The sequence below is a fragment of the Colobus angolensis genome, unplaced genomic scaffold (genome assembly GCF_000951035.1).
Source record: "Colobus angolensis palliatus isolate OR3802 unplaced genomic scaffold, Cang.pa_1.0 Scaffold164, whole genome shotgun sequence".
Taxonomy (NCBI): Eukaryota; Metazoa; Chordata; class Mammalia; order Primates; family Cercopithecidae; genus Colobus; species Colobus angolensis.
The window spans coordinates 818,614-843,150 of NW_012114755.1; the positions used below are offsets into that span (position 1 = coordinate 818,614).

At 48.7% G+C, this 24,537-nt stretch overlaps 2 protein-coding genes across 4 annotated transcripts in view; one reads left to right on the forward strand and one right to left on the reverse strand.

The window, feature by feature from the left end:
• Positions 1-8,882, forward strand: part of NCR3LG1 (natural killer cell cytotoxicity receptor 3 ligand 1) — a gene marked incomplete at its 5' end in the record, with an annotated part of 24,594 nt that extends 15,712 nt beyond the window's left edge. The window contains 4 exon segments of the mRNA XM_011937432.1: positions 2,255-2,593; positions 4,105-4,202; positions 7,235-7,530; positions 7,532-8,882. Coding sequence (XP_011792822.1) covers positions 2,255-2,593; positions 4,105-4,202; positions 7,235-7,530; positions 7,532-7,739 — 941 coding nt within the window.
• An 11,839-nt stretch (positions 8,883-20,721) lies between these two features.
• Positions 20,722-24,537, reverse strand: KCNJ11 (potassium channel, inwardly rectifying subfamily J, member 11). 3 transcript variants are annotated; one of them, XM_011937437.1, is made up of 3 exons: positions 24,313-24,537; positions 23,489-23,547; positions 22,014-23,317 (listed from the first exon to the last, which is right to left on the reverse strand). In XM_011937437.1, the coding sequence occupies exon 3, from the start codon at positions 23,299-23,301 to the stop codon at positions 22,390-22,392; it is 912 nt and encodes a 303-aa protein (XP_011792827.1). In that variant the 5' UTR covers positions 23,302-23,317; positions 23,489-23,547; positions 24,313-24,537; the 3' UTR covers positions 22,014-22,389. The 3 variants fall into 3 exon arrangements, with proteins under 3 accessions (XP_011792825.1, XP_011792827.1, XP_011792826.1); XM_011937436.1 differs by having other exon boundaries at positions 22,014-23,547; positions 24,313-24,338; XM_011937435.1 differs by lacking the exon at positions 24,313-24,537 and having other exon boundaries at positions 20,722-24,126.

The following is a 24,537-nucleotide window of genomic DNA, read 5'->3' on the forward strand; positions in this document are numbered from 1 at the left end:
AGGTGATCCACCCACCTCAGCCTCCCAAAGTGCTGAGATTATAGGTGTGAGCCACCGCGCCCAGCCTCCTTGTCAGTTTCAAGTCTACTGATGAACCCACTCAAGGCATTCTTCATTTCTTTAATGATATTTTGAGTTCTAGCATTCACTTTTGGTTCTTTCTTAGCATCTCCATCACTCTGCTTATATTACCCATCTGTTTGTGCATGTTATCTGCTCTTTCTGTTAGTGCTGTTAACATTTTAATTATAGTTTTTTAAAAGTCCCTGTATGATAATTCTAAAATCTGTGTCATACCTGAGTCTGGGTCTGATGTTTACTTTGTTTTTATGTACTTTTTAGCATGTCTTGTAATTTTTCAGTTGAAAGAGAGATATTATGTATCAGGTAATAGGCTTTTATTATGAAGCTTTATGTTAATTTGGCTAGGAGCTGGGTTGCGTTTAATGCTTATTATAGCTATAGGTGCCAGAGATTTCAGTTTCTCTAGTGCTTTTTTCTCTCCTTTCCTATTGTCTTTGAGTTTCCTTATGAACTCCTTAAATAGGGTCTGTGCCTTGTAGCTCTCTCACTTGTAATTTTCTGTTATTATACTGGATCCCGGTTGATGTGGTAGTAAAGTGTTGGAGGAGAATCTATTTATACTTTTATAATTAAATCTTATTCTTTTAGTGGCCTGAGCCTCTGGACTGTGACCTTCAGAAGTGTTTCTTAGCCTTTTCTTTTTCTCTCTTATTAAGTGATACAGAAAGGCTATAGACAGCTGGAGTTGGCTAATTTTCTTCTCCCAGGTCAGATAAGGCTCTGACATCTTCCCTCGAGATGGAGGGAATAATCTGGGTGTATTTTAAAATGATTACTTCTTTCCATCCCCCAGAAAGAAGAGGAGATTTTTCTTGGCTCTTTACTGTGAGAATCTGTTGGGGTTCCTGGAAGTAAAACTCATGACAGTGTGGTAGCATCCCCAAGACTGGGTCCTAAGGATGAAAACGCATGAAAGTATGGTAGCATCCCTAAGACCAGAACCTGAGGAGGTTTTTATTCTCAAGCTAGTCCACACTCATCCTTTACTAGTTTGTCGGAGTTACTGCTTAAGTACTTCTACCAGTTTATGACTCCAGCAGCTTCTGCATGAGGCAATTTTGTCTTAGCTGTAATTTTCTTAATCTCCTTCTTTCTCCAGTTTTCTGAGTCGCAGTTTGCCCTGTCACTTCAATTCTCTGAAGAATCTGAGAAAAGTGGTTGATTTTCAATTTGTTCAACTTTTGTTCTTATTATAGGGTGGGAACGATGACCTCTCATGTGAGAGGGAAAACTGGAAGTCAATAGTGGTTTTGGAAATGGCAGTTTATTTTTCTTTCGGAACTGATGTAGCCAGCCAAGGGCAGATATGGCAGCTAGCTCTGTGATCATCTGGGACCCACGATCCTTTTATCTTGTCACTCTGCCATCTTCAGTATGTATCATCCACCTTGTGTTTGGAAATGGCCTATCCGTCTCCAGTCATCACATAGTATTCCAAACATCCTGCAGGAAATATGAAGGAGACAGAGAGAAAGAAACAGTCTTTTAAGACATCCTTTTAATTTAAGGATACGTCCTAGAAGTTGCTTTTGCCACTTTTGCTTAAATCCAGACCTACTAGACCCTGAGTTTGCATGGCCAAACATACCTGCAGTGGAGGTTGGGTGATACAGCTTTAATCTGGATATGTCACGGCCAGCTAAAAATGCACAGAATGGAAATTGAAGAGCAATTAGCAGTCTCTACCACAACAGTGTTCCAAGGCTTTCCTCAGATTATGAAAGGTGTCTGTGGCACAACATAGCTTAAGAAAACTCTGCTTTACAAAATTGCTGTGAGAGTTGGGGTCACAACACCCAGTTGGCACTGGCACCGACATACCCAGAATATTTAGCCCAAGCTGACTTGCATTCAGTCACTCACGTGTCCTGAAGGCTTGCCATGGGTCAGATGTCAGGCTGATAATAAGCTAATCCCTCCCTACCCTTAAGGAGTGCCCAGTCTGATATTGTAAATCTCCAGCTCATTGCTGGACATGGTTACAGCATTATCTATGCCTCAGAGTCCCCATCTTTTAAAAAGAGTAGGCATCCTGTGTTTTTTGTCTTATCTGGCTACAGGAGCAGTGATGCACAGGTGTGAAGGTATGGTAGAAGCCAGTTAGCTTAAGGTGTGGCAGGGATAAAAGGCTGCTGGGCCCAACTCTGTATGACTTTTGTTTCCCTGGCAGCTTCCCCAGCCAGCAGATTGTTTCAGGATCAAGCGGTGGTGAAAGAGAATGAAGGCAAATATATGTGTGAGTTAAGTGGGTTCTACCCAAAGGATATTAATATAACATGGGAGAAGTGGACCCAGAAGTCTCCCCATCACGTAGTGATTTCTGAGGACATCATCACTGGTCCCACCATCAAGAATATGGATGGTACATTTAACATCACTAGCTGCTTGAAGCTGAGCTCTTCTCAGGAAGACCCTGGGACTGTCTACCAATGTGTGATATGGCATGAGTCCTTGCATACTTCCTTGAGGATCAACTTTACCCTGACTGCTCCTCGGCAGAGTCTTTCTGGTAAGGGTCTTTCTAGACATTTCTTCTCTTCCTTGCCTTGAGGGACTATAACATAAGATTTATTCCCACAAAGCCCGGGGTCTTAGCTGGGGACTGAGGGGGAAGAAGAGAAAGCTGGGACTGGAAGGACCAAGCTGGGGTCTGGCCTAGCTCAGCCCCAGAGTCAGCAGTCCAGCCTAGGTCCCTACACCTGGGCAGAAGATGGTCTAGAGTGGCGACCATAGTCATCAGGTGGAGCAGGGCGACTTGTCAGCTCATGGCAGCTTCAGGGTTTTGGATGGTCCATATGGCTTGAAATAGGGAACCTGCCAGCTGCTAGGGGAATGGGGACAGTATCCTACCCATGTTCCCTGAGGATAAGGTACTATCAGGGGCCAGGGACCAGTCCTGCTAGCAGCCCTTCTAGTCAGGCTCTAGGTTCACTGTAAACTGGTGGCTGGTAGGCTGGTAGAGGCTGAATCAGTAGTCTTGTCTTTTTTTTTTTTTTGAGTTGGAGTTTTGCTTTTGTTGCCCAGGCTGGAGTTCAATGGCGTGATCTCAGCTCACCACAACCTCTGCCTCCCATGTTCAAGCGATTCTCCTGCCTCAGCCTCCTGAGTAGCTGGGTCTACAGGCATGCACCACCACGCACAGCTGATTTTGTATTTTTAGTAGAGACGGGGTTTCTCCATGTTGGTCAGGCTTGTCTCGAACTCCTGACCTCAGGTAGTCCGCCTGCCTCGGCCTCCCAAAGTGCTGGGATTACAGGCATGAGCCACCGCGCCCGGCCAGTAGTCTTGTTTTATGGGCTGTGTCCCAAGATGGGGAGGCTACAGTAGAGTGGTTCTGCAAATGCTCAGTGCCTTCCCCAAGCACACTGGATCCTTAAAACACAGTTCACGGCAGACCTACTCCTGCTGGTGGGGTGGAGCTTTTTGAGCTCATATGCCCTGGTCATAGCTCTGGTCTTGGGTAGGGGTAACTCTACTGGTAAAATGCATCTCCCTGGATCTGAGAGGAGTAAAGAAGGCAGGGAGTGACTGGGGGCACTGAATGTGGTCAGGCTATGCCGGATGGAGCCCAGGATGGTCCTGGGGAGAGAGGAATTATTCTTGGAAGTAAGGACTAGGAAGTGTGTATGGGTGGTGCAGGGCTGCAGGGAGGGTATGTGTGTCCACTGGGAGTATGAAATGGAAATATACCTTGCATGTATGGTATGAGGTGTTGTCTGTGTGGTATGCACATAGGAGTAGAAGATGGTGTCCTATTACAGAAGGTTTGAAGATGCGGGTGGCACACTTACGTGGTATGTGGTGTTCATCTTCCATATTTTTGGCAAGCGCTACATACACTGTTCGGTGTGTGGAGGTATATGTGATAGGAATGGAGACGCTGAGACATGTGGTAGAGGGCGGTGGTTAAATCTCTGACAAGGAGGATGACACGACCACACAGATCCCAGCAGCAGTTGTGTGGTTTCTCTGGCCCTTGCCTGTAGGTTTCCTGTTAATGTTTTCCTTCTCTCTCTGCAGAACCTGAGAAGACAGATATCTTTCCCACTCATTCGTGGCTTATTTCATTAATTGCTGTTGGATTGATTTTATTAATTGTTTCGATTCCTTGGAAAAAGGTAAGGGGCTCCAAAGCAAAGTTCAGCCCTGTGTCTTGGGCTAGTAAAAAGCTTTTAGGGCGGCTGCTGCCAACCTTATGAGACTCAAGGGACAGGCCTGCTGGAGAGGACTTTGTCAGTCCCTCTTCACCATCAGGTGTTGGGAATGTTGGCTCTGTTCCAATCCAGTTTCCTTTCACAGAGGACCTAGCTGTCACATGCCATCTGATCTTTGTATGGTGGTTTGTGACTCTGGGGTGATGTGTTGTAAAGCCTCCCTCTGTTTCTCCATACTAAGCAAGTATTATATCTCTGTGAATGAACCAGACTTGAGTGTTCAGACCAGGCCCTGAACTATGTGTGGGCTGCTTGTTTTTCTCACACATTTAGAAACTATGGCTCAGAGAGGGGAATTCCTCATACTTTATCTGATCAATAACTTACCATCAGATTTCACTAGTTTGACTAAGAATTTCTAACCCGCACTAGGTATTTCTAAACTAAAACATGTTTCTAAACATTTTTATCCCTGACTGTGGCCCAAATGGTAAATAAAACAGCTCAAGCTTTAGAGGCCCAAGAGACCTGTGAAAATGTGTTGGTTAAAATAGTTTTAGATAATAAAAGGGCCCTCAATTATTTATGGGCCTATCAAGGCAAAATCTGCACAACAGCTAGTACATCTCATTATAAATACTTTAGGAGAAGTGGAATAATCAATTAAGAAAAATGGCTCTTTGTCTAAAGTTGGCCATTTAGATTCACAGGACTTATTCCTGTTGGATCTAAGCCAATGAGAAAACTGGATAAAAAGTGGTTTTCAAATGTTTCTTGTGATATTTGTGACTGTTGTCATATTTCTTGCCTTTCTCTGACTCTGATATTCAGGTGCTATTAAGAGAGGAGGAAGGAAGAAACTAGTTAGGCAGGCAGTTAGGGTGGGCCCTCAGTAAATTTCCTTCAAACAAAAGAACAGCCTGAAAAATCAAACTGCAGATAAGGGAACTTGTACAGGGTGGCTTGCCTAAAACATGCCCAAAGCCACATAGATTTAAAAAAAGGCTACACAGGAGACTTGCCTAGACATACCCACAATCGAAAATTCCATCCCCTGACACATGCACAGTAAGGGGAACAAAGCCACATGAGTAACTTGAGCTAAGGGCTTGCATGCACACTACGAGGATGGGGTGGAGCTACCAGAAATGTGTGCCTTATGCCTTTGTATTCAGCTGTGAAATGGCAACCCTCTTTTGGGCCCCCTCTCTGCAGTGGAGAGCTTTCTTCTTTCACTTATTAAACTTTCACTTCAACTTCATCCTTGGGGTCCGCGCTCCTTAATTTTCTTGGTCATGAGACAAAGAACTTCAGGTGATGCCTCAGGCAACAAGAGACTGCTACATGGTGGTGCATTGACGAGACTAACATTTTGGTGCATTGGCTGGGAAACATTGGAAGGGTGAGTAGGAGCGGACCTCCAAACTCTTTACTTTCATTTCAGAGGCTTCTTGTCCTCAGATTTTTTCCTGAAGACTGAACAAAACACCGGGCCAGTTAAAAGGTTTTCGAGTGGCTGCCAACCTTATGAGACTCAAGGGACAGGTTTGCTAGAGAGGACTTTGTCAGTCCCCCTTCACCCTCAGGTGTTGGGAATGTTGGCTCTGTTCCAATCCAGTTTCCTTTCACAGAGGACCTAGCTGTCACATGGGCTAGAAGGAGGCCCTGGGGCAACTGAAGGTTTCTGTTTGAGGCAACTCCTCAGTGTTACCTGAAGGCCCCTGGACTAACTCCAGGTCCCAACAGCCCGTCAGGGTGTTGTCACCAGGACTTCCAGACTTTTCTACTACATTTTCTTCCTTGCTTTTCACAGCTACTATGTCTCCTATTCCTTATTTGTATGCAATGTTGTGGGTGTTTTTATAGCCTGGCGAGATAATCTTATTAAGCAAAGTCAGCAAGTGTCTTAGTAACCGGGAATGTAACTCAAATAATTGTTGTTTTTGTGATTTCCTTGAGACAGGGGGGCTTCAATATTTCAGCCTAAACCTTTACTTAGGCCCTTTTTCCCCCAATGATAGACATTCATGGCACTGTGTAGGGGGATGTTTCACCCCAAGTGAATATCCTTTTCTCCTTTGGGTTGCTTTTCCTCCATGTAAGAGCTCAGCATTGCCCAGTGAATTTAAGCCTTCCCTCTATGAGACAAACTAGTTTTTTTCTACTGGACAGCATATTATGGGGACAGCCTATTAAGCCCCAAGCCTGTCTTTCTGACCGCTGCTTGGAAAGAATTTGTAGTCAGTTTTTTCCTAACATTTCAAACCCTACAGTGCCACCTAGTGGGATGGGATTTTTCTCTTGAGAAGCCTTGTCAGTCCTTTGCCCGAAACCTCTAGTTCCCTGATTCCTTTACCTCTTATGTCCCTCATTCAGTGATCAGGCCCCATGCCCTATTTGTAAGCAGAAAAACTCCCCATTCAACAGCCAGGAGGAAGCCACCCTGGCAAGACAGATTTTAGCCTCAGTGTTATCCCCATCGGAGGGAGAACAGCCATTCAATTTTTACATTCTTTTGAGGCATCTGTTCTGCACACAGCTACATTGGCATCTAAGTGAGAAAGGGATCTTATGTTTAGAAATCAATTGGTCTCATTCTCTAGAAATTCGTAACTTTGCCTAGGTGGTAGTAAGAGGATGTAAGGATAGAGCTAAGATGTTCCCTTCCTTAAAGGGTCTTGCCCAAATTCAACTACTGCACAGTCTCTCCCAGGGTTCTAGGGAATCTCAGGAGCCTTATGGGCCAAGAAGGTCTAGGAAACCAGCAGGGCAGAGAGCTAGAGCCTTGTGCAGGTGACCGCAAGCTAGCTCCTCCAGATTCATGGGTGAAGGTCATACTTGGATCCATGGGCGGCACCTATAATGGTCACTAGGAATCTGAGGATACAGGAGGAAAGAGGAGAAGGGGGACACCCCTTCTATTTTTCTCTCTGCCCTCAGTCACTTCAGAAGGACAAAGGAGACTAAGGGATGCCTTTTTCCTCCTCTTTTTCTAGATGTGTAACAAATCATCTTCAGCCTATACTCCTCTCAAGTGCATTCTGAAACACTGGAACTCCTTTGACACTCAGACTCTGAAGAAAGAGCGCCTTGTATTCTTTTGCACTCGGGCATGGCCATCTTACCAGCTGCAGGATGGGGAGGCCTGGCCTCCTGAAGGAAGTGTTAATATTAATACCATTCAACAACTGGATGTTTTCTGCAGACAGGAGGGCAAATGGTCCGAGGTTCCTTATGTGCAAGCCTTCTTTGCCTTGCGAGACAACCCAGATCTTTGTGTGATACGGAATGTACCCTGATCTCCTAACAGATATATCAGGCAAGTCCACAGATGATAATTCCCCAAAGTCTGAGAAACAGACCCCTAGGGAACACTTGGATGCAGTTCCTGGATGCCCCAGTCCTTCCTCTCCCCACTCTCTGGGACCTCCTTCAGCCACATCATCAACAACTCCAGTTCTACCCTCCCAACCCCCAACTTTACTGTTACCCCTGCAGTAAATGCCTGATGGACATGGTGCCACTAGGGTCCAAGTTCCCTTTTCATTACAGGACCTTGTGCAAATAGAGGGGGACCTGGGCAAGTTCTCTGGTGACCCTGATAGATATATAGAGGCTTTCCAAAACCTAACTCAGGTGTTTGACCTTACTTGGAGTGATGTTATGTTGCTCTTAAACTCTAACTACTGCAGAGAAACAGGTAGCCCTGCAGGCAGCAGAAAAATTCAGAGATGAACAACATGTCTTCTATAGTTGCTCAATAAGGAAAGAAGGTGAGAAAGAACCAGCATTTACATACCCAATAGGAAGGGAGGCAGTGCCCCTTGAACAACATAATTGGGATCCCAGTGGTACCTTAGATGAGTGGCAAATAAAACATTTTCAAATGTGCTTATTAGAGGGCTTACGGAGGACCAGAGCCAAGCCTCTTAATTACCCCAAACTTTCCATGATAGATCAAAAACTAGATGAAATTCCCTCAGCCTTTTTGGAAAGGCTGAGAGAGGCTGTATTGAAACACATGTTCCTGTCTCCTGTGAGGGATGTTTATACCTCATGTAAATAATTCAATTGAGGGACAGCTAATTTTGAAAGACAAGTCTATTACTCAAGACAGCCCCTGATATCAGAAGGAAGCTAGAGAAACAGGTCATGGGACCAGATAGCACCTTAGAAAACCTCCTGAAGGTACCCACCTTAGTCTTTTATAATAGAGACCAGGAGGAGGCCCAGGAGAAGGAGAGGAAAAAGGCAGAGACTCTTGTGGGCACTTTGTATAAAATCCAGTATCCCCAAGGTGCACCTGCTAGTTGCTACCAATGTGGCAAACCCGGGTACTTCAAAAGGGACCTCCCATGCAGCAAGAAGAAGCCACCTCAACCCTGTCCAGTATACAGTGGGGACCACTGGAAGGCAGACTGTCCCAGGAGACATGGGTCAGTCACTGAGTCCAGAGCCGGTCTCACAAATGGTCCAGCAGGACTGATGGGTCCTGGGGCTTAACTCCCTGGCTCCAGCGGCTCAGACTGCGTTACTACCCAGGAGCCCCAGGTGATTCTGGAGTTTGAAGGGAGGAAGATAGACTTCTTTCTGGACACTGGAGCCAGTCTCTCTGTTTCCCTCTCCAGTTCAGGCCTTCGTTCCTCCCATAGCACAACCATGATGGGCATCTCAGGGAAGACTTTAACTTGATATTTTTCTCAACCTATTAGCTGCAGTTGGGGAGACCTACTGTTTACGCAGGCCTTTTTAATCATGCCTGAAAGTCCCACTCCTTTATTAGGCAGAGATATTCCAGCATGTATGGGGGCCACCATCCTTATGGCTCCAGGACAAACTCTGCCTCCCCTTAGTGGAAAACAGTATTAACCCAGAGGTTTGGGCAACTGAGGGAAGAAGTGGCTGGGCTATAACCAGTATACCAGTCTGGATCCACCTCAAGGATCCCACTTTTTTTCCTAACCAGAGACAATAGCCCCTGATGCCAGAAAGTAGAAAAGGACTAGAAGCCAGCATTGATCATGTAAAGGCACAAGGCCTCCTTAGGCCTTGCAGTAGCCCTTGAAACACCCCAGTATTAGGGGTGCAAAAATCCAATGGGGAATGGAGACTAGTTCAGGAGCTCTAGCTTATTAATGAGGCTATGGTTCCGATTCATCTAGTAGATCCCTATCCCTATACTTTGCTAACTCAAATATCCAAGGGAACTAAATGGTTCCCAGTTCTGGACCTAAAGGATGCCTTTTTCTGTATACCTTTACACCCTGACTCCCAATACTTGTTTGCCTTTGAGGACTCCTCCCATCAGACAACCCAGTTAACCTGGATGGTACTGCCTCAGAGATTTAGAGATAGTCCCCACCTATTTGGGCAAGTATTGTCAAGAGATCACTTTGAATTCTCCCATCCTCAGGTTAAAGTTTTACAATATGTAGATGACATTATCCTCTGTGCCCCGACTGAGGAAGTTTCTTGAGAGGGCACTGAGGCTCTCCTTAATTTTCTAGCTGGAAAGGGATATAAGGCTTCAAAATCTAAGACTCAGCCCTGTTAGACTTCAGTAAAGTACCTGGGTCTGGCCTTGTGACAAGGGAACAAGAGCACTAGGCGAGGAGAGGATTAAGCCCATTTCTTCCCTTCCTCTCCCCAGAACCCTCAAACAGCTGAGGGATGCTTGGGCATTACGGGTTTTTGTAGGTTATGGATACCCAGGTATGATGAAATAGGTTGCCCTTTATATCACCTTATAAAATAAATTCAAGTGGCTAAAACTCACTTCCTGACCTGGGAACCTGAAGGTCAAAAGGCCTTTAATCAGTTAAAATAAGCCTTGCTTAAAGCACCAGCCCCTAGTCTTTCCATAGGGAAGGCCTTTAATCTTTATGTATCATAAAGGAAAGGAATGGCCCTGGGAGTTTTAATTCAAGTTCAAGGCCCAGCTCAACAGCCAGTAGGTTACTTAAGTAGAGAGTTTGACTTGGAGGCTAAAGGATAGCCAGCTTTCCTCTAAGCAGTTACAGTGGCGGCCCTGCTAGTCCCAAAGGCCACCAAATTAACCCTGGGGAATAACCTGTTCGTACCTCACATAAATAATGTGGCAGGCTTGCTGTCCTCTAAAGCGAGTCTTTGGCTAACAGACAGCTGCCTCCTCAAGTATCAGGCTTTGCTGCTAGAGGGATCTGCAGTCCAGTTAAAAATCTGTCCTTGCCTGATCCCAGCCACTTTCCTCCCAGAGGAAACTGGAGAAAATGAACATAATTGTGAACAGATTGTAGTACAACCTATGCCGCTAGGGAGAATCTCAAAGAAATTCCCCTAGAAAATCCAGACTGGACCCACTTTATGGATGGGAGCTCTTTTGTAGGACAGGGAGTCTGTAAAGTGGGATATGCAGTAGTCACTCTAAATAACATTATTGAAAATATGCCTCTCTTACCAGGCACAAGTACTCAATCAGCTGAGCTGATCCCTCTCACAAGAGCACTTGAACTAAGCACAGAAAAGACAGCTAACATTTATACTGACTCCAAGTGTACCTTTCTAGTTCTCCTTGCCCATGCTGCCATCTGGAAGGGAAGGCACTTCCTCACCGCTAATGGGTCTTCCATTAAATACCATTAAGACATCAACAGGCTATTATCCTCAGTATTCCTCCCATGAGAATTAGCAGTAAGACATTGCAGAGGGCATCAGAAGGGGGCAGATGAAATAACCAAAGGAAACAGGCTATCATACCAAAGAGCAAAGTCAGCAGTAAGAAGGCCCCAAGGTCCCAATACACCTGAGACGCCTCTGATTTTCCTACATTTCCCTACATAAGGGAAATAAAGCCTCATTATTCCCCTACAGAGATAGAATGGGCCACCTCTCCAGGGTAGACTGTTCAACCCTCAGGATGGTTACAATCAGAAGATGGCAAAGTACGCTTGCCAGCCTCCAGCCAATGGAAGATTCTTAAAATCCTCCACTGAGCCTTTCACTTAGGAAAGCATAAGACATAAATGTGTCCAGAGATTGTTCTCAGGAGAAAATCTACTAAAAATGGTCAAATAGGTCGTTAATGCTTGTGAAACCCTCTTAAAAACAATCGCTTTAATAGATGGCTTCTTCCCCACCACACTCAGAGTATGGAAAGTTACTCAGGGGAGGACTGGTAGATAGACTTCACCCATATGCCCCAAATAAATGGCATTCAATATCTTTTGGTGTGGGTGGATACCTTCATTAACTGGATAGAGGCCTTCCCGTGCCGAACAGAAAAGGCCTCTGAGGTGGTGAGAATACTAATTAGTTAAATAATTCCTTGCTTTGGGCTCCCTAAGTACTTCCAAAGCAACGATGGCCCCTCATTTAAAGCAGCCGCTACCCAGTGGGGCCAAGTCTGCTAGGACTTTTGATTGGGTTTGGTAATACATCACACCCTTTAGCCTCTATGGTGTCAGTCATGGCCCATTTATACAGGACTAATTCCTGGGTCTGTCCTGAGCGGTTTGCTCAGTTCAGTAACACTAAGGAACCTCTTGATGACCTGGTATTTACTGTCTTAGGATTCCCTTTGTTAGCTTTACCTTTAGCCATTAAAGACTTGTCAGGCATAAATGGAACATGGTATGGGAACACTTTCAACTGAGTAACTAACTCCTCCCAGGAAAGCATTTCCTCCCTGGTACCAGAAAATACTTTCCCCAAAGATAAGCTTCACACCCTCAGGCTAGGAAAAGTTGGCTGGGTAATAGCAAATGCCTCCTCCTGTTTTAAAAGCAGTGGAAAAGGACCATACCTGGGAGATCTCAAATATTATAACACCATACTCGTAATTGCTGAAAGCTCGGAGGTTTGGAGAAAAAGACATAATAAGGATGATCTAAGAAAATTGGAAGCCATATTGGGGGAGGCTTTCAGAATTCAGCCTCTCCTCCTGGTTGGAAGTCCTGCTGGGAATGGCAGGCTCTGGGCCTTCCCAGACATGCACCCTCATGGAATTCCAGACCCCCTGTATGATGCTTAGTAGTAGTGGCCTACAAATCTGTGGGTAAACAGAACAGGAGACTTCTGGACTGACAGCCCCTGCCTCAAGGATTATCTGAGATATTGGCCAGGACATATTGTGACCCTGGTTTTGTGTCCCTGGTCTTTTGAAACTCCATTTGTCGGCCAGGTGCGGTGGCTTGCGCCTGTAATCCCAGCACTTTGGGAGGCCAACTTGGGTAAATGACAAGGTCAGGAGTCCAAGACCAGCCTGGACAATATGGTGAAACCCCATCTGTACTAATAATACAAAAAGAAAAAAAAAAGGCAGGCGTGGTGGTGCACGCCTGTAGGCCCAGCTACTTGGGAGGCTGAGGCAGGAAAATTGCTTGAACCCAGGAGGCAGAGGATGCAGTGAGCCAAGATTGTGCCACTGCACTCCAGCCTGGGTGACAGAGTAAGATTCTGTCTCAAAAAAACAAAACAAAACAAAAAACTCAATTTATCAGGTGGACTCTTCTCATTTAGCATGTAAAATTCCAAATGGCATCGTGAGTGACTATCCTGAGTATGGATATCCCCATCCCAAAGATGCTCCTATTATATGCAAGAGGGGGAAGCTTCTAAGATATGAGAAAGATCTGCCTGTGTCTCTCACAAGCTACAACTTAGCACTGGCCCTTCAGGGGACAGGGCTTTATTTCTTTTGTGGACTTAATCCTCCCTAGGCACTGGAAGGGAACCTGCACTATCATGGCAGTGGTTCCTGACCTATTATGTTTAAATTCCACTGATATGGCAGCATCATCTGGGGACATCCCTAACCTAGCCTCTTTTCTAGCAAGTGTGCTATCTCAGATGAGCTGAACAAAGAGGTCTATCATTTCCATGCCCTCGTATGGAGACTTAACTGAAAGAGAAGATTGGGTAGGACCTGCACATGACAATCTTATCTTAGAAAAACCAGGGATAGGGGATTCTATAGCCAGAGGCCTCTTCTGGTTTGCTGGTATTCCTGTCCTTGAAAGATCAGTACTTAATATTTCTGTTATGATGCAATGAGGGCAGAAGCCAACAGTAGAAGCCATAGAAGCACAACAACAATCCATAAACTCTTTAGCCTCAGTAGTTATACAAAATAGACATCCTTATGGCCAAAGTAGGGGGTACCTGTGCAGTTTTAAAAAGAAGCATGTCACTTCTAGATCAACACCTCTAGTCAAGTGGAAGAGAATGTACAGGTGCTTAAAGATCAAATTAGAGGCCGGGCGCGGTGGCTCAAGCCTGTAATCCCAGCACTTTGGGAGGCCGAGACGGGTGGATCACGAGGTCAGGAGATCGAGACCATCCTGAGCTACACGGTGAAACCCCGTCTCTACTAAAAAATACAAAAACTAGCCGGGCGAGATGGCGGGCGCCTGTAGTCCCAGCTACTCGGGAGGCTGAGGCAGGAGAATGGCATAAACCCGGGAGGCGGAGCTTGCAGTGAGCCGAGATCGCGCCACTGCACTCCAGCCTGGGTGACAGAGCTAGACTCTGTCTCCAAAAAAAAAAAAAAAAGATCAAATTAGAACGTTGACAGATTAAGAGAAAGTGCGGGCTCTAGTCCTAGTTGGCTACAATCCCTCCTGAATGGATTCCAATCTTCTTTGTGGAACTGGTTAGCTCCTTTATTAGGCCCCCTTTTGCTCATGTGTTTTGCACTAATGTTTGGACTTTGTATATTCAATACTGTAACTCACATTGTTTCCACTCACTTAGAGACTGTTAAACTCCAAATGGTGCTGCAGATGGAACATGCATAGACACGCCATTCTTCTGGGGACCCTTAGACTAATCTCAGGAGGAGCCCTAACTGCTGTAACCCCAACGACGCCCCCTTCCAGCAGGAAGCAGCCAGGAGCGGTCATCATCCACTTTCCCCAACAGCAGTTGGGCTCTCCACTCCTGAAGCAGGAATGAGAGAGGAGGAAGGAAGAAACCAGTCAGGCAGGCAGTTAGGGTGGGTCCTCAGTAAAATTCTTCCAAACAAAAGAACAGCTTGAAAAATCAAACTGCAGACACAGATAAAAGAATTTGTACAGGGAGGCTTGTCTTAGACATGTCCACAACTGCCTAGGTAAGAAAGACTACACAGGAGACTTGCCCAGAGATGCCCACAATGGAAAATTCCTTCCCCTGAGACATGCGCAGTAAGGGGAACAAAGCCACATGGAGTAACTCAAGCTAAAGGCCTGCATGCACACTGGGAGGACAGGGTAGAACTACCATAAATTCATGCTTTATGCAAATGAGATGCCCAGCAGTCATCAATTTCTTACAAAAGCCTCTGCATTCAAATGTGAAATGGCAACACTCTTTTGGGCCCCCTCTTGGCAGTGGGGAGCTTTCTTTTTTCACTTTTTAAACTTTTGCTCCAACTTCACCTTTGGGCTCCATGCTCCTTAATTTTCTTGGTTGTGAGACAAAAGAACTTCAGGTGATACCTTGGGCAATGAGAGACTGTTACGTTGTGGTGCATTGGTGAGACTGTAAAACTATCAGTTTATTGCTGATAACCCCAACATCAGCAATGATGCTTATGGAAAAAGAAAACAAATCCTTTATGATCAGCTGGATTCTGTAGTTGTTTGAAAAGATGACTCCAATCCCTCACCCTTCCCTGCATTCATGTCCATTGCTGTGTAACTTTGCAGTGCCTCCAACCATGTGATGTCTTTCAGCCAACATAAGGAGACAGTAGTGAAGGCGTGCCAGTTCCCAGTGTAGGCCCCAAGAGGCCTTGTGTGTCTTCATTTGCTTCCTTGTGTGCTTCTAATGGTGCTGAGAGAAGGACAGGTCCAGACTAGCCTGCTGGAGGGTGAGAGATGCTGGCTGCCACATCCTTGTTGCTCCAGTGGAGGCCAGGCTAGATTAGATGACAGCCACCTGACTCCATGTGAGCAAATCTGAGATCAGCAGAGCTGGCAGAGCCAACACTCAAATACTTGGAAAATACTTTTAATATGTAAAACATTTTAAATATTAATTTTTATTAATACATTAATATTTAAAATGTTTTTTAAAGCCACTGTTTTATACTGGCTTTGTTAACACAGCATAAGCTAAGTGCTACAACTCCTCAGGAACCTGAGCTTTGACCAAAAGGAGTGTGGTAGCCACAGAGATGTGCCTCTGAGGCCCCCTTCAAGAGAGAGCCTGTGTGGGGAGTACAGTCAGCTGACGGGCTCCAGCTGCAGATCTCAGGGATCTGCTTCAGTATTCCAGCTGGTGCGCTGCTCTCCTCAGACTGCTCCTGCCATTGACTGAGCAAGGCAGGAGCTCTGTGTTGGGAGCTGATGCTGGAATACTGAACTATATCCCGAGATCTCCAGCTGCTTATCTCAGGGATCTGAGGCGGCCACGATTTTCTCAGAGTTGTATATTAGGTGCTAGAATAACATCATTTTGTTTGATGTCATTTTGTTATCACATTGATGGAAAAAAAATCAATTCCCAACCTGAGCCACTGTCTGTGTGGAGTTTGCATGTTCTGCATGGGTTTTCATCAGGTACTCTGGTTTCCTCTCAGATCCCAGAGATGAGCACTTTCAGTAAATTGGGATGTCTAAATGGTGCCAGTCTGAGTGAGGGTGTGGGTGTGAGCATGCCTTACAGCCGGATGCCGAGTTCTCCAGGGTTGATGCCCACTTAGTGCTCTGAGCCACTGGGATAGGCTCTGGCCACCCACAACTCTAAACTGGAATCATTGGGTGAATAATTATTTGTTTTTAGTAATTTTTTTTTTCAAGACAAAGTCTCACACTCTGTCACCCAGGCCCGAGTGCAGTGGCACAATCTTGGCCTACTGCAACCTCTACCTTCTGGGCTCAAGCAATACTCCCACCTCAGTTTCCTGAGTAGCTGGGACTACAGGCGCAGGTCACCATGCCTGGCTAATTTTTTTGGTGTTTTTGTAGAGATAAAACTCACTACAAAATGTTGTCCAGGCTGGTCTCGAACTCCTGAGCTCAAGCTATCCTCCTGCCTTGGGCTCCCAAAGTGCGAGGATTACAGGCATGAGCCACTGTGCCTGGCATAGTAATCATTCTTAAATGTATATGTAAACATTTATTTCAGTGTTAAATATTGAAGTGTTTGGTCTTTATTTAGAAGTTTGATGTGTTTTATGACCAGAAATATGCTGTGAACTTAATTCTTTCTTATAGCAATTAGCTTATGGGAAAATTGGTTTTGTTCCACATTATTTTATTTGAAGTCGTAGTTTCCTAGATCCTATCAACTCCATTAAATGAGGACTTACTATACTGTAGCCTGAGGCTCACCTTAGTCCTCCCTCATTCCCCCTGCCTCTCCCTTCACAGTCAGCCTGCACTGTGGTCTGAGGTTTTCCCCACTACAGTCTCTCTCCTTTATCTTTCATGGAACCACCCCTAATTACTCACTTGTACTTCTGACTTCGTCTTGAAAGCTGCTTCTTGGAAGATCCAAACTGACACAAGGAGGGACTGAAGGATTCGAATGAGGGAAGTAACCCATTCACCGCTTATTTGAGATGGGGAACTGAAGGACTTTGGCAGTTCCTACACAGAGACAGATGGCAGAGATGACAAGGTTTCTCAGAGAATGCGTGAGTAACTGGAATGACTTTTCCTGAGGACCCAGACAGCCTGCTCAAGAGCACACTGTTGGAGCTGCCCTCCTTGGATGGAACTGTGGAATGATTTTTATTCTTCTACTTCCCAGGTGAATGGGAAACCAAGGAGACAGTTGGCATTTAACAAAAAGGAATCTGCATCACAGTCAGAACTGTGTTGCATTTGCTTCTCTCTGGATTACCTTGAAGTTACTCCCCTTCCCCCAATAATAATGGCATTATGAAAAAAATTGGAATTGATCAAATGAAGTCAAGAGTAAACAGAGGAAAGACTACCCAAAGTCTGGTTTGCTTCAGTTGGGTGCTGATGATCTGGGGAGGAGGAGATTGGGACATATTTGTGCTGCAGGGAACAGTATTTCATGAAGGGGAGCTGTGTGACTAACAAAAGGGTTAACTGGATCCTATAAGCTATAGACAGCTTCTAGGTAGTGCCAACCTGTGCTGCATACCCAAACATTGTTTCTTCCCCCACTGAAGGTAATAAGCTGTGGAGTTGCACAGGCACTTTGTATTACTCGTTCCACTCATTGGCCTTGGTGCCTGCCAGGAACTGAGGTCAGGGGAAAGGGAGAAGGTCACACTCCTGGACCCAGGTTGGCCAGTCCAGGCAGCCTGCTCTTCACATCACTCCAGAGTTGGACCTGCCCAGAGTGGAACTAGAATAGGGTGTGGGTAGCACCTGCTTCCCCTCCCATAAAGAGTCAGTGCCCTAGGTGGGTAGATCTGGCAGGGGGGCTGCCAATAACCCAGAATCCAGCACAACAAAAGGCACTTCTGGCCCAGTTCCGACTAACCCTACTGTTCTTCCTTTCCCCAGCTTCTTTCAAGCTGGAATCAATCTGTTGTTCTTTGGACCTGAGGTCAACATGACTTTGATGAACGGAATTCATCTTCTTTCTAAAGTTATCTGGACACTTGGTACAACACAGAGTGTCTGATATCTGGGCCTGGGGAGACCTCAGAGGCCCTGGGGAGCCCAGAGACCTGTGGAGTGTCAGGGTGGCTCTCCTCCTGTGAATGCAAGCTCCCTGGGAAAGTTCTCCCTAGAAAAAGATGTGGGGAAGGAGCTCAGATGGACAGAGCCTCCTGCCTGTGGAGAAAGTATGGGCCCTGGAGAAGCTGCATGAGTCCTCTCCAGCAGAAGGGCCAGAGGTGCACATTAGTGGGGCTTGGGTGGGTCTCATGGTGACATGGCTGGAGATGCCAAATCCACAGGTGTTTGGCCTGGGCAGGTTCTAGTGTGCGAGTGGGCTAGATTTTCTAGACTAGCACACAGGAAGAGGGTGGCCTGGCTTGCCTTCCCTCTGAAGCTCAGGACTGAGGCCCAGGACACATCTTACACCATTGATATGAGCTGGGGACAGATGGGTAGCAGATGTGCCCAAATGACTGGCTGGGAGAAGAGCCTGGAAGGCAAAGACCCCAGTGTTCCTGTGAGGAGGAGGAAGATGGAGGGCTCACCATGCACGTGGGCCAGAAAAAGTGCCAATGAGATTGTTCTGACTCCATAGGTGTTTTGGACACAATCTAGGCTGTCACAGAACAGCCAAGCCTGCTGCCAGTTTCCAATCTGGGATCTCAGGTAGGCCCAGGGGCTTGCTGAGTTCCACCTTCCCTCTTGCCCTTGGTCTGGAGACAGCTTTCTCCCTGTGGTGAATGTGACGCAACAAGTGCAGCCCTACTAAAAGCTGGAGCTTGGGTCACTGGGATTGTGTGCTGTGGGAAAGAGGGGGAGGGAAGAGCAGGGCTGTGGCATTAGACAGACTTTGACTGAAATCTTGGAACTTCCTCCTACTAGCTGTGAGATCTTGGCAAATTACCTCCTGCTATAGGCTAAATGTCTGTGTCCCCCTAAAATGCACATGTTAAATCCTAATGCCCAAGGTGATGGTATTTGGAAGTGGGACCTTTGGGAGGTGATTAGGTGATGAGGGTGGAGCCCTCGTGAATGGGATTGGTGCCCTTGTGTAACAAGGCCCCAGAGAGCTCCCTCACACCTTCCACCATGTAAGGTTACAGGGGAAAGACAGCCATTTAAGAAGCAGGTCTTCAGCAGACACTGAATCCACGGGCACCTTGATCTTGGACTTCCCAGGTTCCAGACTGTGAGTAATAAACGTCTATTATTTATAAGCCACCCAGTCTATGGTATTTTGTTATAGAAGCCTGAATGGTCAAAGACACCACGCTTTCTGATCCTGTTTCCTCATCTACAAACTCAAAGGAGAATGGTGCTTCTCTCATAGTCCTGCTGGGCCACAGTGACACGTGGTAATTCCCTTCTCCTTTTCAGGGTCCCTGTAGTCGAGCTAGCTCTGCACATAGCATGTGGATGGGCTGGACTGCTTCCTCTGCTGTCATGTGATGACTAATGAATGCAGTCCTGGAGGCTGAATATCACAAACAAAATTATCACAGAAGTTCCTGCTGGGCTGAGTAGCACTCAGGTGAACTTCTTTGTCCAGTTGAGGCTAGTGCCATAGAGAAAGGGTACCCCCAGATGGAGTTAGCACCATCAGTGGGCAAGAACACCTTCGCAGAGGAGGGAGGCTTGGTCAAACTGCCTCTCTATGCCTGGAGCTTTCCAGCCCCGCCCTGGGTTATGCCTTAAGGCTGGGGGTCTCCCTAAGGTTTGGTGGAAAACCTGGGATCAGTGGCCCTGATTTTCTCTGCTGAAGTAAGTCTTCTTTGTGGCCAGCAGGTGGCGCTAAGCCCTCAGTTCTGTGGGCTTCACACTCACCAGCAGCTTAAGGTCCCTGGCAGGTGGAGGAAGGTTACTCTGGATGGGGCTCCAAGGATGGTGCTGCCAGCAGGTCCTTATTAGTGAGTCTGGCCCTTCTCCTTGGCCTTAAGGGCAGCCAAGCTGAGTCGCAAGAGCCAGCCTCCTAGAATGCTAGGCTGACTCTGAGTAGCTTTCACCCCTTCACCCTCTAAACCAGAAATGGGTCAGCTCTGCAAGGAAGGGAATTAGCGCTGGGGACTGCATGGGTGCCAGGAGGGGGCAGCTTAGAGCTCAGACCAGCAGCGACAACTTCCTGGCCCCTTGGCCCTGCCTCTGGAGCCACCTGGGACAGACCCTCACTGATGCCCTGTCTGCAGGCCTCACACTGTAGCAATAACCCTGACTTTTTGTCCTGTACGCCATCCGTTATTCATTCATTCATTTTTCATTCATGTAGCACCTACTCCGTGTAAGCCAGCCACAGTGCTGAGTCCCAGTCCCTGACCTCAGGAAGCCATGGACTTGGGGATGGGGAGAGAGACCCCTAAACGTAGGCAAAAGGAGAATGCCCATAGCACAGCAGAGGGAAGGGACCTTCCTTTCCAGAGAAATCAGGGAAGGTTTCGAGGAGGCATCATTCAGCCTGGATTTTTATGGATTTCAACAGACAGAGATGAGGCCTGGGCAGTCCAGGCCAAGGGAATAACATAAGCAAGGTCTGGGAGGTAGGAAGCTCAACATTATGTGCCAGGAGGGATAGGACAGCGAGGTACCCAGGGAAGTGGGTGGGCAAGTGCAGACTTCTAGCAAGAAAACAGTGGGCCATAAAGCCGGAGAGGCAGTCACAGCCCGAATTGGCTGGCTAAGAAGCTAGCCTTGACCCAGAGGTGATGGGGAACTACCGAAGGTATTTCATGGTGGGGGTGGGGGGTGACCCACCCTCCTAAGACCACCCTGGAGGCTGCGTGGCAGATGGATTGCAGTGGGTGAGATGGAGACAAGGAGACCAGGTCACAGGCATTGCCACAGCCCCTAAAATCATGGTCTCAGCTGGGAAGGGGGCACGGTGTGGAAAGAAAGACCCGGCAAATAAACATGACCAAGGGCAAAATAAAAGCACCGTCTCTCTTTAACACTTGTTTGGCCAGTTTTCTCATCATGTAGCTGATTCAGCAGCAATCACAACAGTTAACATTTATTGAGCACTTACTGTAGACCAGGCACTTCAGCATTTTACATGTTTTTCGTTTACTCCCAAAACAATTCTATGAGGTAGGTACTATTAGCATCCATGTTATAGATGAGGCAACTGAGACAGAGAGGTTAAGTTACGTGACAAAAGTCATACAGCTAGAGCCAGGATTCGAACCCAGGCAGTTGGCTCGAGAGCTAGGGCTCCAATTACTACAGTAATGCCTATGACACCTCTACCCCTCTCCCTGGGCACTCCTCCCTTCCAGCAGGTCCCTGGGAGTAGAGACAGAACCCAGGGCTGCAGAGCCTACAGAGCCTAGTGCGTGCCCAAAGGCTGAGTTGGCCAGACAGGCTGACAGGGCTGGGCCACCTGAGGCAGGAGGGGGAAAGTTCCCCTGAGCTGGGGGAAGAGGTGCCAGCCTTCCGTCCTCCCCTGGCCTCCGTGCTAGGGTCTGTGGCGCCTCTTGAAGGGGGTGGCAGCTGCCAGTCCCTGCCTCCCTTCCCACCAGCATGCTTGCTGCTTCCCCAGCAAGAAAAGCCAGAGTTTAGGTCATGAGGGGGAGGCTTTATTGACAACGGAGAAGGCAGAGTTCGAAGCAAGTTCACACAACACTGCTCCAAGGGTCCAGGCGCAGGTCAAACCCGTCAGGACCAAGGGCCTCTTCACCTCAGGGACCTCACTCCCTCCCACCATCCTGAACCTTCCCACACCTTTTCCAGCAACCCAAAGACACTCAACTCCAAGCCACCCTCTGGACAAAGTGAGTGGCAGCCACTGTTGTACAGCCAGGACCAGAGTTGGGCCTGAGGCCTTAATCATGTGTGGTGGGCACAGGACACCCTCTCCTCAGCCTCTGGGGACAGGTGGGAAGTAGGCAGGGGCGGTAGCCCCAGCCCACAGAGCCCTCATTGCAGGAGGCCGATGTGGCAAAAGGCAGGAGCACTGGCATCTCCTCCTCCCTGTGCCTGAGCGGGCTCCGCAAAGCCAAGCCTCCTCAGGTCACCTTCCCGTGCTTCCTCCCCTTCCAGCCCTGAAACTGGCCCTCGGAGGGGAGCCCCGTCAGCCCCAGGCTGTCCCTGTCGGTGTAGGCTTCACAGCACCAATCCTCCAGTGGGAACACGCTCTCTCATCAACTGTAGGCTAGGCCCAACCCTTAGCCGGGTGCTTTTTCAGGGACCAAGGAGAGCTGGGGCCTGACCACAGGCATTTCTTGAAGCCAAAGAAGCAAAGCAGCAGCCCTCAGGGGATTGTTCTTCCCCAGCCACCTGCCCAGTGTGTGGCTGGTCAATCGTGGGGAGCCAGGACTGGCTGCACACACAGCTTTAGGGCCCAGCACCTCCCACAGCCTCTGCAGCCTTGGGCAGGGGAGAGGGGTGAGGCAGTCCTGAATTGGGTTGGGAGGAGCAAGGACAAAAATAACCCAGTACAGGTTCCTGCTGAGGCCAGAAATAGCATAGTGACAAGTGCCTTGTAACACCCTGGATGAGCAGCAGGGGGAGGCTGAGCTGAGGCTGGCCCAGCCTCACACTAGGCCCTGGCTGGGCTACATACCATACCACACGGTCTGTGTGTACGCACGCGTGTGGGGGGCCCGAGACACCATGGCTCAGGACAGGGAATCCGGAGAGATGCTGAACTTGGGCTTGGCCTTGGCCATGGCCACGCTACGCTTGCGCAGGGGCCCGCGGGCTGAGGCGAGGGTCAGAGCTTCCAGTAGGCTGTGGTCCTCATCAAGCTGGCGGGCCGTGCAGAGTGGTGTGGGCACTTTGATGGTGTTGCCAAACTTGGAGTAGTCCACAGAGTAACGTCCGTCCTCCTCAGCTACAATGGGGACAAAGCGCTGGCCCCACAGGATCTCATCGGCCAGGTAGGAGGTGCGGGCCTGGGTGGTGATGCCCGTGGTTTCCACCACGCCTTCCAGGATGACGATGATCTCGAGGTCCTGGTGGTGGTGCAGGTCGCTGGGTGCCAGGTCATAGAGTGGGCTGTTGGCATCGATGACGTGGTAGATGATCAGCGGGGCCACCAGGAAGATGCTGTTGCCACCCACACCGTTCTCCATGGGGATATCCACCTGGTGGAGGGGCACCACCTCACCCTCGGGGCTGGTGGTCTTGCGCACCACTTGCATGTGGATGGTGGCGCTGATGATCATGCTCTTGCGGAGGTCGCCCACACGCAGCATGAAGCAGAGGCGGCCGTGGCGCAGGGCGATCACTGCGTGCTTGCTGAAGATGAGGGTCTCGGCCCTGCGGTGGGCCTGGGCAGTCTTCATGAAGATGCAGCCAAGCATGATGGCGTTGATCATGAGCCCCACGATGTTCTGCACGATGAGGATCAGGATGGCCAGCGGGCACTCCTCAGTCACCATGCGCCCGCCAAAGCCAATAGTCACTTGGACCTCAATGGAGAAAAGGAAGGCAGACGAAAAGGAGTGGATGCTGGTGACACAGGGCTCAGCAGTGCCCTCGTTGGGGGCCAGGTCGCCGTGGGCGAAGGCGATGAGCCACCACACCATGGCGAAGAGCAGCCAGCTGCACAGGAAGGACATGGTGAAGATGAGCAGCGTGTGTGGCCACTTGAGGTCCACCAGCGTGGTGAACACGTCCTGCAGGAAACGGCCCTGCTCCCGGATGTTCTTGTGGGCCACGTTGCAGTTGCCTTTCTTGGACACAAAGCGGGCCCTACGCTCGCGGGCGCGGTACCTGGGCTCGGCAGGGTCCTCCGCCAGGCGTGTCAGCACGTACTCCTCGGGGATGATGCCCTTGCGGGACAGCATGGCTCTGGTGACCCCCAGGGAGGGGCTTCCCCCATCGGAGGCACCCCTCGGTCGTGGCCTAGGGCCTTACTGCGGCGTCTTCTCGGTGGGCACCCTCTCACCCTTGGGCTGCGCTCAGCCTGTGCTGGCCTCACTTCTGAGATAACTCCCCACCAGACTCTTCCTCATCTCCACCTGCATCCCACTTCACTTCTTAATATCAGCCTCAGGCCGGGTGCGGTGGCTCATGCCTGTAATCCCAGTACTTTGGGAGGCTGAGGCGGGCAGATCACGACGTCAGGAGTTCGAGACCAGCCTGACCAACATGGTGAAACCCCATCTCTACTAAAAATAAAAAAGTTAGCCTGGCGTGGTGGTGCGCACCTGTAATCCCAGCTACTCAAGAGGCTGAGGCAGGAGAACCGCTTGAACCCGGGAGGTGGAGGTTGCAGTGAGCCCAGATCATGCCACTGCACTCCAGCCTGGGTGACAGAGCAAGACTCAGTCTCAAAAACAGAAAATAAACAACAAACAAAACAAAAAAAACAGCCTCACCCTAGGCCTGCCGCCTAGGGAGCCCCCAACCCTGCCGGCTCTCGACCTGGCCCTGGGTCCTCCCTCAGCTTACCCCGCCAGCTGACCACGCTGGGTCTCCCACTGAGAGCCTGTCTCCCCTCCCAGCCTACCTTCTCAGCCCAGCTCAGAACTTAACACCTCCGGATCTCTCCCACTAACCGGACCTCACCCCCACCTCCGGGTCTCCCGCCTCACCTGCCTGGCCTCCGGGCTCCCAGGCTCCAGCTCAGATCCTGGCCACCCCCGCCCGTCTCCCCTCCAGGTGTGCCCCCTATGTCCTACTCCACCCTTCTCGGAGCGCCTCCGCCGCTCTCCGGATCCCCCTCCAGCTCTCGTCCTCTCTGTCTCCTTGGGATCCTGCGTTCTCCGGAGTCACCACCCCACCCGGCTCAATTCCGGCTCCCCGGCACCGCGCGCTAC

Excerpts from the sequence above, each read along its gene's own strand:
- KCNJ11 (XM_011937435.1), bottom strand. The coding sequence starts at position 23,562 with ATGCTGTCCCGCAAGGGCATCATCCCCGAGGAGTACGTGCTGACACGC.